Below are 15,509 nucleotides of genomic sequence, written 5' to 3' on the forward strand. Positions count from 1 at the left end.
AGAAACACTCTTTTCAATAAAAAACACCCCCTTTCTTACTCTAGCACTTAATTCTGAGCACCAACAGTTCCCTTGTATAATTACCTCTCTTGTATTGCTTCTTCATGTTGAATCGCTGAATGCCTCCTCGATCGTGAGTGTCGTCTGCTAAATGACTGAATGTAACTGTGTGCAGTAAGACGATGGTGTGCCGTCAGCGCGTTCTGGCTCTGCTGCCGCGTGTTGAAGGGTTGGTGAGCGCCATGGCGAGGAGCGAGAAACAACTGCTGCACTTACAGGAGAAGCGACAGAAGGAGCTCTGGAACCTGCTCAAAGTGGCCTGCGTATGTATATGTTACTATTACACTACACATAATAGTCATACTTACTGTGCACACTTTGTGTTTTCCTGAATGCACAGAACTCCAGATGGCTACGACATGCCGTATGCAACAGTACTCGCATGCAGTGTTGGGTGTAGTTAGTAACTGGAATGCAGTAACTAGTTAGTATAATTACCTATTATGCAAAAAAATCACTTTAACAGGGAGTTGTGTGTAATGTAATGTAATGTAAATGTAATGTAATGTAATGTGTATTTATATAGCGCATTTATTGTGTATGGCCATACACCCAAAGCGCTTCACAATCATGAGGGGGGTCTCTCCACACCACCACCAGTGTGCAGCATCCACTTGGATAATGCGACAGCAGTCACAGGACAACGGCGCCAGTGCGCTCACCACACACCAGCTATTGATGGAGTGGAGAGACAGTGATAGAGCCAATTCGGTGGAAGGGGATGATTGGGAGGCCATGATCGTAAGGGCCGATAGAGGGACTTTGGCCAGGACACCGGGGTTACACCCCTGCTCTTTCACGAGAAGTGCCATGGGATTTTTAATGACCACAGAGAGTCAGGACCTCAGTTTAACGTCTCATCCGAAAGACGGCGCCCACTGACAGTTTAGTGTCCCCATCACTTTTACTGGGGCATTAGGACTCACGCAGACCACAGGTTGAGCGCCCCCTGCTGGCCTCACTAACACCACTTCCAACAGCAACCTGGTTTCCCCTAGTGGTCTCCCATCCAGGTACTGACCAGGCTCAGCCCTGCTTAGCTTCAGTGAGTAACCGGTCTTGGGCTGCAGGGTGACATGGCTGTGGCCGTGTGATGACAGTCTGTGAATATAATCAGCTTCTGATGGTTATAATGTTATTTTTTATAGTCAGACTTGATAAAAACAGTCTGCAGAAACACTTTGATTGGCATTCTCCCTTTGTACGTGTTATCAGATGGGGAAAGCCCCGCCGACTAGTGACCATGGCTGTTTCTCAATTCCAAGAAAGCAAAGAACGGACTCGCGTTCTTGTGGAGACCGGTCTTGCCAGTTCACCTCGGAAGAACGAACTTAGGAGACCGCGGGAACAGAGAACACGTCCTGTGAGAAATGAGATGCTGCGTTCTTCCAGATGGTCACGTGACCTTCACGCATTTTTTATAGAAAAATGATTTAAACATTACAGCACTCATACAACAATGTATTGTTTTTCCATATTTTCAAAATATATACTATACATAAAGACAATATAAAGAGACGTTGTGTAACAGAGGCCAGCTAGTAAGTGCTGTGCAGGTAAACCTCACTCCTCTGACCTCTAAAGGTGCTCTAGCGACAGACGCTAGAGGCTATGGTCTTTAGCCTCCTTGGTAGAGCAACCGACTCCCATGCGGAAGGTCGCCAGTTCGATCCCAGCTCGGAGCAGGTTGGGTGGTGTAGAATCTGGTGGGGTTACAGTTTCACAATATATATAAATCAGATTTTAGTACGAATTTCAGCAAATTAACACCCTTAATGTGTTTATTCCTTTATTAAGATGTCCATGTTAATGTTTATGTAGCACTTTTAGATTTGGACCAGCACTATTAGTACCACATTATATCTAGGTTCCACTGGAGTAGCTCAATGAAGGATGAGGGAGTTGAACAATTAACTGATTTATTGCAGAAAACTCACAATGAACAATTTAAACATCAATGGAGTACTCCGATAATAAAATAAAATAAAATAAATGAGTTGAAGTGAAGTTTATGTATAAACAAATTTCGAGAGGATCACGTGCTTATGATTGTTAGCAGCTGACCCGCATTATCTAATTCACTACGATCCAATCAGATGACTCCTAAACTACTACAAATACCCAGGGGTTTATTCCATTGCTATCTTCGTTTTGAAGAGTCCCCCCTTCCTCCCCTACTCCTCCTTCTTAGACGGGTGACACGGTGGCCCAGTGCCTAGCACTGTCGCCTCACAGCAAGAATGTCTCTGGTTCCTGGCTTTACCAAAACTAGCAGACATTTCTGTGTGGAGTTTGCACTTCTCCCCGTGCTCACGTGGGTTTCCCCCGGGTTCCCCGGTTTCCTCCCACCGCCTAAAAACATGCAATTAAGTCAATTGAACAATCCAAATTGTCAACATAGACACGCTTCTAGTTAGTAATTAATTTCAAGAGCATTCACTTGCTACAGCAGGGGAGTTCTCGAGATCTACCTGAGCTCAAACTCCCCTCCCGCCTTGCAACGGGAGGGAGCCCTGGGCTCGAGGATCTCATGAGCTCAGGGCTCTCTCCCGGGACAGCATGCCAAACAAGCTTTATAATTAATCATCAGCTAAGTGTGAACTCTTGAAAGAAAAAACATGAAAAGCTTCCAAATTAAATGAAATAACCCAATGTAAGTCTATACACTCGTTCGGTCGATGTGCTTTTTTTTTTTTAGACGGATGCTCCTGTACGTAATTGAGTCAAAGTTCAATATCAGTTCCTCAATGTGGTATACGAACCCAACAGTCAGGTCCCAAAACAAAAGTTCACGTGAATGCTTCCGCTCCTTGATGTAGGTGCGTTGAATAAATAGAATATTCCTACCGGTACCGATGAAATAGATGAATCTCCTTATCGGCTGGATTAACGAACAATTCAGCAGATCAGCTCACACTGTAACAGATCTCGCGGCTGGCCACACCACTTTCATGATCGTTACACTCACTGGGCTGGGCTCGCCATCTTTTGTTCCATCTTAATTCTCAACAGAAAAAAAAACAATCGGAGAAAGATCAAAATCATCAAAAGTGTCGTTCAGTCAATGATGTTTGGAGTAAAGATTAACTTCTAAATTAAAATAAACGAAAATACAGCACAATTCACTGGTTTATATAAACTCAAAGGTCTCCCGCGTGCATGTTCAGGAACATTCACTGACTGTGTCCACAAAAGGAAAGGAAAACCCGGCTTTCTACAGGTACCCATAGGTGACTACACTGTTTGGTAAACCCATTTCTATGGGGGTTACATTTATATTCACCGTTTTATTTAGGGAAACTCTTCAGATAAATAAGTGATATCTCTGAACTTTAATAATAAATCGAAACAAAATGCTGCGCTTCCCGCCTCCAGTCGCAATGATTTTTGAGACTTCTAGAGTGCACAAGAACACGGGGACACAAGACCGCTGATGAACGCATATTCAGAAACAGCCCATCTCTCAATCATTAGCATAGGATGTTAGTCTTGTTTTTGAATCTGCCACTATGCTGACACGCAGGCATTTGTAGCTCCGCCCACTTTTGAAAAAAAGTACAATCTCATTTGAATGTAAATCGACAGTCAACAAAACAACACAATTAGGATCAAAGCCTAAAAGAGTCAGTTTCAGAGAGTTAGAAAACATTATTTCTGTGGTATATTGAGCTGAACTTTACACACACACACACACACACTCTAGAGACATTTTTTACATCATGTAAACAAGCATTTTTCAGGTAATCCAACAATTGTAAATATTAGTCAAAGATTACACAAGTAAACACAATAAAGGTTTTAATATTAAGGGAAAACAAAACACATTGTATATCGTTTTTAAAGTTATTTCAAGAGTTCGCCCTTAGCTGATGATTGATTATGGAGCGTGTTTGGCATGCTGTCCTGGGAGAGAGCCCTGAGCTCGTGATATCCTCGAGCCCGTGGCTCCCTCTCCACCTATCCCCAACCCCCCACCCCCTATTGCAGGGTGTCTTTGCTGTCAATTTAGATTTGTCAATTTACTTATGTTACATGATTTTGGTCTCGTGCTGCCCTGACAAGGAAATAGGAGGAGTAGGGGTGGAAGGGGGAATTCTTTAAGATGAAGATGGCTGAAGTAAGATACTTTGGTTATTTATAGTGGTTAAGGAGTCGTCTCATGGACAAATCAGTGTTAGCTAATGTGCACCAGGTGCTATCAATCATAAGCGCGTGCTCCTCTCGAAATTAGTTTATAAATAAACTTCACTGAATGATTTAAGTAATTTAAATACAGTTTTAATTTTGTAATTAGTAGCGCTGTCAAAATTAACGCGTTAACGCATGCGATTAATTTATAAATAATTAACGCGTTAAAAAAAATTAACGCAATTAACGCATGCAGGTTTTTTTACTTCCTGTTGTGGTGGACGTGTGTTCAGCATGAAATAAATGTGCATAAGACCAAGGAAGCACTTTTTGAAGGCAAGTTCCAGTATAAAACAATTAGGTACATCACAGGTTATCCAGAGTTTCATGCAATTTCGGGTGTTTCATTTTTAACTTTCGACTTCTGTTGTAAGTTGATACCGCATGGCGAACAGAAAGAAAATCCTCCGCATTTCGTGACTCGGTGTTCCTTTAAGGTAAGGTTCCTTTTAAGGCTACACGGTAGAAATTTAATAAGAGTATTGTCTTAATCATATTAAAATCGGAGTATTGGTGTCTTATGTAAATGTACTCAGTAAGTCTCTGGTGAAGTCGCGAGCTGTCAAAGACAGGGCATTACTCTGCCTTTCAGCATGCGCCCTCCAAGTTTAGCATGTTTCCTCATTAAACACAACAAAAGCATATGCTTCGCGTTGTTGTGTCAGAATCCTTGTGAAATACAGTAACACTTTAGGACGCTTAGTTTAGGACGCTTAGCAAATTTGATGAACGTGATCATGCGTGTTGAATCTGAGGGGAGTCGCTCCAGTATGGAAGGCCGTTGGGGCCAAAACGTCTGCAGCGCGTTGTGTGTGTCTGTCTGTGTGTGTGTCTGTGTCAGGCATGTTGAGGGGTGTCAGGGGTGGAGTGAGCGACGTATCTGAGTAGGGGCGAGAGGGGTGTGCAATGTATTTAACGACCGGTTTGCAATAAATTATCATTCATTTGCGGGCATTTGGGAGTCTCTGTGCACTTGCAGGATACTCCTAGTCTTAGCAACTGGATGAATGTAAAGGAGGATTAAGCAAAATTGTTTCTACTCTATAACTAATGTTCTCAACTCACAGCAATAAAACTTTACAATGAGTGCAACAGTTTGTATTCAATAGTTTATTATTATAATTTTTCATTTTCCTCATCTGCAATTCCTGTATTTTGGCATTTTTTTGCAGTCCACTAAGAATCCAACATGGAAATCAATGTTTTCTTTATTGGCATTGATTGTTTTGAAATTTAAATGTCATTAACATGACTGTGTTTTAATTTCTGTAATAAATATGGCTGTCAAGCCAGGATCTTGATGGTTTATTGTGGGTATGTTGTTTGCATGAAGAAATCTGTGTTACAAGTTGAACAAAAATTCTATTAAACAATTATATTTTGAATTTAAATAGTTTTTGTCTTGTGTTTAAATTAGTTTTACATTTAAATAGCCAAAATTACAAGTTTCAGTATTTTAAATGCGATTAATCGCGATTAATTTTTTTAAAAAGGTGCGATTAATTAGTTAAATTTTTTTAATCGATTGACACCACTAGTAATTAGTTATTAGTAGGCCCACACGGACTCTGCGCAGCCATTGCAATTCAGCAGATTTTCCAGATATTTTTAGCCCATCATTAATTCTGTTTATTTACTTTTGTAAATGTGTGTAAATCTATATTTATTCAGTTTTTAAATTACAGGAACTAATGTGAAAATGTTCATCTGATTTATGTACAATGCCGTTTGTAAAGTCTTTTGGTAGATATATTATATGTATTATATGAGAGACTTGCCACCAAGTAAAGTGGATCTAATTGGATTTGCATTTTAAACTTTAAATAAAAGTTAAAAAGATATTATTTGTTATTTGACGTATTAATATTTTAGTTATGATAATCCCAAAATAATTCCGCAGAAATCTGCAGATTTTTAACAAAATACTGCGCAGAAATATCAAATAGCGTCCACAGATTCCGTTTGGCACTAGTCATTTGTAATCAATTACTTTTTGGAGCACTGCTCCTACACAATGTGTGTGTTTGTGCGAGACTCACCTTGTGTGTGTGTTTCAGAGTAAAGTTCGCAGTCCAGTGAGTGGCAGTCCAGACGGAGGGCGAACTCCACCGGCCCCTACACCCCAGCTGATGTCCCACAGACCCTCACATCCCAGCAGCCCCCCTTCAGACGGCCCACACACGTGAGTCCAGAGACACTCACTGTGTTTCCATACACATATCAGGGCTCAACGCTAACAATTTTTTCTGCTGGCACGTTCAGGCCAGTTGTTCAGATTTTTACTTGCCCTGCCAAAATTTTCACTGGCCCCACCAAAAAAAAGAGAAGTTAATAGCTATTTCTTTAGCCACATATTATAAATAATGTGTCAAAAGCCAAACATAACTTCAACATAACTTTTCTTTAAATACAACTTTACAATTTAAAAAATTACAATTGAGATGTAAATTAAAAAAAAATAATAATTATATTTATGAGCAATATCACACGAGTAGCAGTGCAATATGGCTGTATATCAGCACTGGTGGGAGGCATGCGTTGGCACGAGGCTGCAGGCCAAGTGTCTTAGTGTCCCACCAGTGCTGATTTACAGCCACATCGCACTGCTACTTGTGTAATATTGCGTTTATACAACAGTTCGACGGCACAATCGTATTAAAAAAAAAAAGAAAATCAAACACGGAGAGTCTAAAAACTCTTTTGTATTAGGAACTACTTTCTTCCGCCATTCATTCACATCTACAGCTGACGTCAGAACGGCAGAAGCCATTACTAATTCACCAACTTAACAATAGAGCTAGTGTTTGAATGACTCTCTATAGCGTAATGTCTAAAGTGAAGACAAAGCAGCTGATTTTGCTCACATTTTAAGATTATAAGGCTGAAAGTGACATGAAATGCCATCCGTCTACAGAGATTTCTTCTCACAGTGTTACTGTCTACAGTATTTCTCTGTTGCAATTGGGATATCACAATAATTAACCATGAAAAAAAGCAACGCAATCACTACCAGACTGCTGTTGTGTTTGCGATAAGGAGGGGGTGTTCAGGGAGGTCTCTGAATAACACTGTTAAGGACCAGGATAGGAAAGTAACTGTATTAAAATAGGCACTGTACTTATAAATAAACTGCATAGTTGCAATCTATACAAAAGAGAGAGATCGACTTAGAAAATCAATTACCAGATTAATAATGATTTGATCAGCTGTAGAAAACAGGCAGTTTTAATCTTCTAAGCAAGGGCTTATTATGCGGTCATGGCGCCATCTTGTGGATAGACAACGTCAACCGTCTTTGGCTAATAGATGCCGACGCACTGTCTCTCAGAAATTAGAAGTATTTAAAATAGGCACTGTCCTTATAAATAAACTGCATAGTTGCAATCTAAACAACTACATTCTCCAGTAAAAAAAGCTCAAAGCTCATGATGTTGCCCAACAGCTGCAATATTTGCCAAACTGTAGTGAGTTTATTGATCTGCTGTCACTATGTGGGCGGAGTAATACACAAAGGTGAAGAGGCCGTACGAGTGCTGTTATTGCAGAATATCACACCGCTATCAGCCAATCAGATTCAAGAACCAGACAGAACTGTTGTATAAATATTTAAGTGAAAATGTGCACTTTAATTTTGATAGCCACGGACATCGTCACCAAATATAAATCAGAGAGGTCAGACTTTCTCATTCATGGCCTTATTTCAGTTGTCAAGTTTGTAAAAATCTATCAATCGAATTAATTCATCTATTAAAAAAACCTGAAAAACATTTCTGCATTATAGGCTTTCATTATAGAGAGAAATAACAGATGAACAGAGACTGCAGTCAGATCATGAAGCAGATCAATGTTGATCTTTCTGTCGAGGTGTCAGTGCAGAAATGCACAAAACAACAGGCCTAACACAAAATATAATGAGATTAAAATATGGAAAAATGATCAGATGGTAAATTCTTTACATTTTCCTAACAGATAAAGAGCTCTTGTTAATATTTCAGCATGCTTTCACTTTTATATTCCACATGAAACGCACATTTCCTGTAGGAATGACATCCCGCCCTGCTTATCATTCTCTCTTCATACAGCCGTATATATGGCTATTACACAATCATAAGACACTGGTGTATATAGCCTGGATCATTAGTTCGTTGGATCATTTTGCTTTCGATTCACTCCGAGTTCGTTTCAATCACCTCATTCAGGCGATCTCAGACCAATTGTTTCGATGTGGATCTGAGCGCAATTGTGGGAACCCCTCTAGCTGGGCAAACAAGGTGTGAAAGCGCCCTATTTGCACGCAATTGACAAACATTCACAGCCCTAAAGTTTAGTGACAAGGCAGCACTGACCTGATCCGGCCAGTAACCATTCTGCCTACCTTTCCGAGCATCTCAGACGCTGGCTCTGGGCCATTATTGTTGAGCCCTGCATATTTTAATGTACATTTTGGAATACTGCATGAAATTGCTTGATTGAAACCCCAAGATATGCACACACATTACATACACGCAAACCTTTTTAATCGATAAGACAAAATGCTCATAAACTAAGATGGACACACATTTAGTGAATAAACTCCAGCATGCGCATCAGTAACGCCCTGATTTAGTTTGAACAGATGATAGAAATGTGTGTTTCAGGGACTTTGCATTAACTGAGTTTGCAGCTTCACATTGTTGCAGATCTGAAATGTTGTTTTGCTGAGTGTAAAATGCTTCAGCCGTCAGTCCGTCATCATAGAGCTTCAGTATTACTATTGTTCTGTTATTATTCCCTCCAGAACTGTCTTGAGCATGTGTCTTTGTTCCCACAGAGCGTCTCACGCCTCCAGAAGCCGCCGCATTCACCGCGTTTATATCGTCTTTGTTTCTAAGACGCAACTCATTTATTAGAGAAGAAAAACACCACGGTGGCTTCTCTAACGCATTAAACTACATTTCCCTGTCTGATATTTGCTCCAGTTTATCAGGAAGTGATGATTTTATTCTCTTTGACTCATTGGATGGAAACGCTGCTTTATTCACAAATGTTTTATGAGATATTACAGATTTGAGCTTAAGTTTGCATTGAAACATGACTACTAACAAACACACTGCATTGATTCGCATGTTTCCGTCATGTGTTTCTCTCTCTCATTTGTGTGTGTGTGTGTGTGTGTGTGTGTTCAGCGAGGAGTCTCTGCATGTGATTGAGGAAAGCAGGATATTTGAGAACCGCCTGCAGAGTTTAGTGCAAGACACCATTCAGGAGACGGAGAGCAGCATGCAGGTGAGCAGCGAACTCACAAACACAACTACTGCACTTCATTACAAAGAGATGCTACTGGATGTTAAAGTAATGAACTGAATGTTTATTAGTGTCATTTACAAGAAATGTTGCACATCCTAAGTAATTATGATATACACTCACCGGCCACTTTATTAGGTACACCTTACTATTACCGGGTCTGACTGCCTTTTGCCTTCAGAACTGCCTTAATCCTTTGTGGAATAGATTCAACAAGCTACTGGAAATATTCCTCAGAGATTTTGCTCCATATTGACATGATAGCATCATGATCGCAGTTGCTGCAGATTTGTCGGCTGCACATCCATGATGCCAATCTCCCGTTCCACCACATCCCAAAGCTGCTCTATTGGATTGAGCTCTGGTGACTGTGGAGGCCATTTGTGTACATTGAACTCATTGTCATGTTCAAGAAACCAGTCTGAGATGATTCACGCTTCTGATATGGTGCGTTATCCTGCTGAAAGTAGTCATCAGAAGATGAGTACACTGTGCTCATAAAGGGATGGACATGGTCAGCAACAATACTCAGGTAGGCTGTGGTGTTGACATGATGCTTGATTGGTACTAATGGACCCAAAGTGTGCCAAGAAAATATCCCCCACACCATTACACCACCACCAGCCTGAACAGTTGATACAAGGCAGGATGGATCCATGCTTTCATGCTGTTGATGCCAAATTCTGACCCGACCATCTGAATGTGTCAGCAGAAATGGAGACTCATCGAGCAGGCAACGTTTCTCCAATCTTCTATTGTCCAGTTTTGGTGAGGCTGTGTGAATTGTAGCCTCAGTTTCCTGTTCTTAGCTGACAGGAGCGGCACCCGGTGTGCTCTTCTGCTGCTGTAGCCCATCTGCCTCAAGGTTGGACGTGTTGTGTGTTCAGAGATGCTCTTCTGCAGATCTCGGTTGTAGCGAGTGCTTATTTGAGTTACTGTTGCCTTTCTATCAGCTGGAACCAGTCTGGCCATTCTCCTCTCACCTCTGGCATCAACAAGGCATTTGCGCCCACAGAACTGCCGCTCACTGAATATTTTCTCAGTAAACCCTAGAAATGGTTGTGCGTGAAAATCCCAGTATATCACCAGTTTCTGAAATACTCAGACCAGCCCATCTAGCACCAACAACCAACCTTTCTTCCCCATTCTGATGCTCAGTTTGAACTGCAGCAGATCGTCTTGACCATGTCTACATGCCTAAATGCATTGAGCTGCTGCCATGTGATTGGCTGATTAAAAATTTGCGGTGTACCTTATATAGTGGCCTGTGAGTTTATATTTTATGGATTGTGTAATAATTGTAATGATTAGTTTGAATGATAGTTAATATAATATCATTTTAATGGTTAATTTTAAATTATGTCATTAGTCATATAATAGCATTTTTAAAAATACAAAATAAAATCATAAAATAAAAATGTAAAAATAAAATTATACAGAATAAAACAACTGACCTATATATGAATGAAAACTACAAATGAATTATTAAAATTGAAATAAGTATACATCTCGGCTTACAATGTTAGAATTGATGCATAAACGAGTGTTAAGTTACTTTTGAAATGAACATTATTATAATTGATAATAAAAGTTGTTTGTGGTTAGTTCATGTGAGCTATTTTAGTAACAAAACACATTAATTTTACTTTAAAGTGTTACTAATAATTGTACTTTTTAACCTAACACTAGCACACACTTATATACATGGCTTACAAGCACTCTCCATAGCCGTAATGTATTTTATACAGTAAAAACCTCTTATTATACGGCCCGACCACTAAAACCCAGTAAACGTGAACAATTTTGAATGCCGAAAGACCTTGTTAAGTATGATTTTTAAGGGTTTTGAAATACAGGGACACCATTTAAACACTTTAATAAAGCACAATTAAGTCCCACCCAATGTCAACTCACAATTTTGTGTCCCTGTAAACCACATAAACCTGAACACACACAAACACTCTTAATAATGGCTGATGTTTCTGTTCAGATTCTGCGAGAGTGGGAGTGGCTGAACGGAGGACAGGATCTGGCTTGATGGCAAATGAAAAATCAAATGAAAACTGTAGTCAGACAATCAACTTAGTTCCTCAAGAGCCACAAAAATAAGCACATGATGCTCTACCGCCACCTGCTGGAGAAACTCTGTGTGTGTGTGCTCTCAAATCACACTGGAGTCTTTCTGAAGGCACGTCTGTGGTTATGCAGGTTTATATTCCTCATGTTATCATACATCTACACACTTAACTATTTTCCAGCTTGCCTGATGGTTTTTTTCTGCCGTCTGCTTTGCACTTTTCACGTTCATGATGTGTTTCTGTTCTATTAATGTCAGTGACTGTGTTTACATGGACATCAGTAATGGAATTATTAGCCTTAATCTGAATAAGACAGTAATATGATAAAGGTGTTTACATGAGTTGCTTGATCCAGTTTAACATGTTATAGCACATAGATTGATTAACGTCATTGCGTCTCCGCGCCATCCACATTTCCTACGGAGTTTCTGTAATTTCGGGTGTTTCATTTTTAATTTGTGGACTTTAATTGCAGTTCCACTTTCATTCAGGAACATTTCATGCATGCCCTCCGTGACAAACCAGATATTGCATGTGAGGAACTGCTGGAAGAGTCTAGTTTTAATGGACTTTGATACCATGCTTAATGCTACTTAATGCTCACAAACCATTCACATGGCCTCCATTTCCCAGGTGGGTAAAATTCTCTACTTATATACCATCTCTATAAATGTATTCGTTTTATTTGGGATAATTTATCATTTACATTTGCCTTCAGAACCATAAAGCACTCCAGAATCTGACGGATTGATTAGCTGTAGGCTCTAGAACAGTCATCTGGGGTCTGTTCTTTGTACGTGGATTACTCAGTTAGCTGGATTTGGATGTTTACGATTTGACACGTTCCAGGATCGTTTCGTTCTTCAAAGCTGATCCGAGAGTTGTTGTCATAGCAACAGTTCTGCTAGCTCAAACCTGATCAGGAGCAGGTTCAATTCATATAAACAGGATTAGATCGGCTCAGTTCAAGCAAAGATAATACAGAAAGTATGTTCCCAATTCTGATATTTTCTTACAGTAGTAGTTAGATACACTTGGGAAAATGGTACATATTTACTATATATATAAAGTTATAGTCATTAATAAAATAAATTAAGTTATACATATTAATAAAACGAATGCAATCTGCACCCTCGAAATGAAAGTACAAAGACTGCCACCTGGTGGTGCAAAGAGAAAACTTATTGATATGAACTTTTTAGATCGCTTTAGTACAAATTGTGTATAATAAAAATGCTCAATATGTGACTTTTTTTTTAAGCAATAATATATTTATGCAGTCATAAACATGTTTTGACAGTTAATATGCCGGTGATTTGATGCTTCACAAAAGTTGCAGACGCCTTTACCGATATCAAAATGCTTTTGTAAACAACCAGTTATTCTTTACAGCGATTAAAAAACGGCTACTATAATGTAGAAAATCTTTTCTAAATGTAGAACTAAATACACTGATATGCACTGAAATACATGATGAATACTCTTGACGCATGAAAGTTTAAAGCCTGCAGCTCACAACAAATGTGGAAGATTATTGCGTGTCATATTTAACAAACCGTTTACTGCTAATTTGATGTAATTTTGCTCACATGGATAATTGAATATTAATCAGATGATGTCATTACGCTGCTGTGCCGTCAGCTAATCGTTGCATTGCTGATCATGATTTCGAGGATGGATAGATCTGTCCTTCACAACACACGCAGCGATCTCAGATCAGTTTATCCAGACATTCTAATCTGATTCATGAACTTGTTTGAAGAACCAAATTAGCGAGAGATCAGTTATCAAGATTAACAGATCCAGAATCTGCCAAATCATCTTAGATCATTTAAGCGAGGTACGAAGAACGGACCCCTGAAGTGTTGTCATGCAGTGTTATGCCTGGACTTCATCAATAGTCTTGCATTTACTAACACAGACTATATCTGAAGTGTTAAGAAGTAATTCATGTTTTCCTCCTGTAGAAAAACATCATAAGGACAATGTTTAGTGGCTCTGTGTATTACAGCAGTGTTTTTAAAAGTCTAAACACTTTATTGATATAGTGTACAGCCAAGCACAAGTGGTCAGAACACAAACGAGTCGCAGGTAATGAAGTATTAAGCGTTTCTCCCAAAGAAAAGCCTGTCTAAGCAAAATACCAGCAGGCATCTGTAGCTCCACTGACGCTCTGCCTCTTTGCCTTTGTGTGGTATGCCCCGATCGGTGCGATGACACGCGAACAAAATAGCGACGGTTGGCCATGATTACTTGTAGCTTCATTTGCGCTGTTCAGAAACCTGTGGGTGGCGTCACGGATACTACGTCCATATCTTTTACAGTCTATGATATAGACTATCCTGTCACAAAATATAGCATAAATTCTACACGCCGCTAATAGTTTGCGGTGTTAACATGTCTGTACTACACTTCAATAATGACATTAAAATCTGCATACTCCACATGTCCTAATTCTATTTCTGTTTAGTTCAATTATGACTTTAGTCGGATTAAATAAAGAAAAATCGCTAATTACATGGTAGACTCTTAATCAGAGTATTATTTGCAATTAAAGTATTGAGTATTGGTGTCCATGTAAACATACTCATTGAAGCAAACAATTCTGTTCCTCATTTGTAAGTAACTTTGCATATAAATATGTTTGCGTATTGATGCAAGTTGCTTTGGATAAATATGTTTGCTTATTGAATAAAATGTAAATATAAATCCATCCTGGCTTGATGGATCGGCCACTTGATATTGAGGTGTAAACGTGGATGATTGTTGTTGTTTTAATCCTTCAGGATGCCATGGATATTTCATAATAGAAAGTAAACCAGTCCGAATAAGTGTATGAATTATTGAACTATATAAATAAAGCTTCAGTTTGGGAATATATTTTTATATACTGATAAGAAATGGTACTTAGGGTTATTTTTAATGCGTAATACTTGAATTTAAAGGGGACCCATTATGTAAAACTCACTTTTATAAGGGGTTTAAACACAGTTGTGTGGCGACAGTGACAAGCTCTAATGAAACAAATGTATTAATGTTATGTTTTATAATCAGACTTGATATAAACAGTCTGCCGAAACACTTTGATTGACATTCTCCCTTTGTACGTGTCATCAGAGGGAGAAAGCCCCGCCCACTAGTGACCATCTCCCCCTCATTAGCATAAACAGCCCTGAGTGAGAAGCAGCCGTCTGATGTTAAGAGTTTTCACCTGTTTTTTTCACACAGATGTTAGTCCTGTTTTGAATCTGCCACTATGCTGATGCAGAGGCGTTTGTAGCTCCGCCCTCTTTTGAAAAGAGCAAAATCTCATTTGAATTTAAAGCGGCAGTCACCAAAACACCACAATTAGTTTGAAAGCCTAAGACAGTCAGTTTCAGATAGTTATAAAATATTATTTGTGGGGTATTTTGAGCTGAAACGTCACACACAAACTTTAGGGACTCATTTTACATCTAATATAGGGCATAATAGGTCCTCTTTAAAAATATATATATATGCAAAGAAAGAGTTTTAAAGCTGAAAAAATTATATTTTGTTCTGTGTATATGCAGCTGTGTTATCTGTCATGTACTTCTCTCAAGCTCTTAAAATGTAATTTTTTTAAATATATTTTCTGTTGTCATTTGGTTTCTTGAATCTTCTGTACATGCATTTAAGCTGAAGTTAATTAACATTTCCTAGGTTTTGTTTCATTATTTGTACTCACCTAAAGCACAAAAAGGTTTTTTACATACAATAAATGAAGCGATGTATCCAACTGTTTTAGTTTTTGTCATTTAATTTACATTAACATTTCATTTTTAAACATGACGGCATGGTGGCTAGTTTGAGTCCCGGCTGGGTCAGTTAGCGTTTGTGTGGAGTTTGCATGTTCTCGCCATGTTGGTGTGGGTTTCC

General features: G+C 39.1%; 1 protein-coding gene and 1 long non-coding RNA gene across 4 annotated transcripts in view; one reads left to right on the forward strand and one right to left on the reverse strand.

The window, feature by feature from the left end:
* Window positions 1-15,369, forward strand: part of ikbkb (inhibitor of nuclear factor kappa B kinase subunit beta) — an 82,657-nt gene extending 67,288 nt beyond the window's left edge. The window contains exons 19-22 of one of the 3 annotated variants that reach the window (XM_087263598.1): window positions 176-323; window positions 6,306-6,430; window positions 9,414-9,513; window positions 11,522-15,369. In XM_087263598.1, coding sequence (XP_087119724.1) covers window positions 176-323; window positions 6,306-6,430; window positions 9,414-9,513; window positions 11,522-11,569 — 421 coding nt within the window. In that variant the 3' untranslated portion in view covers window positions 11,570-15,369. 3 annotated transcript variants of the gene reach the window in all.
* On the reverse strand, window positions 2,711-6,695 carry LOC147842505 (uncharacterized). Its single transcript, XR_015497525.1, has 3 exons — window positions 6,175-6,695; window positions 4,455-6,021; window positions 2,711-4,308 (listed from the first exon to the last, which is right to left on the reverse strand). It is a non-coding gene; the product is annotated as an uncharacterized LOC147842505 (long non-coding RNA).
* Window positions 15,370-15,509: the final 140 nt, after the last annotated feature.

This window comes from Danio rerio, chromosome 8 (genome assembly GCF_052040795.2).
Source record: "Danio rerio strain M-AB ecotype USA chromosome 8, GRCz13ab, whole genome shotgun sequence".
NCBI classification, from domain to species: Eukaryota; Metazoa; Chordata; class Actinopteri; order Cypriniformes; family Danionidae; genus Danio; species Danio rerio.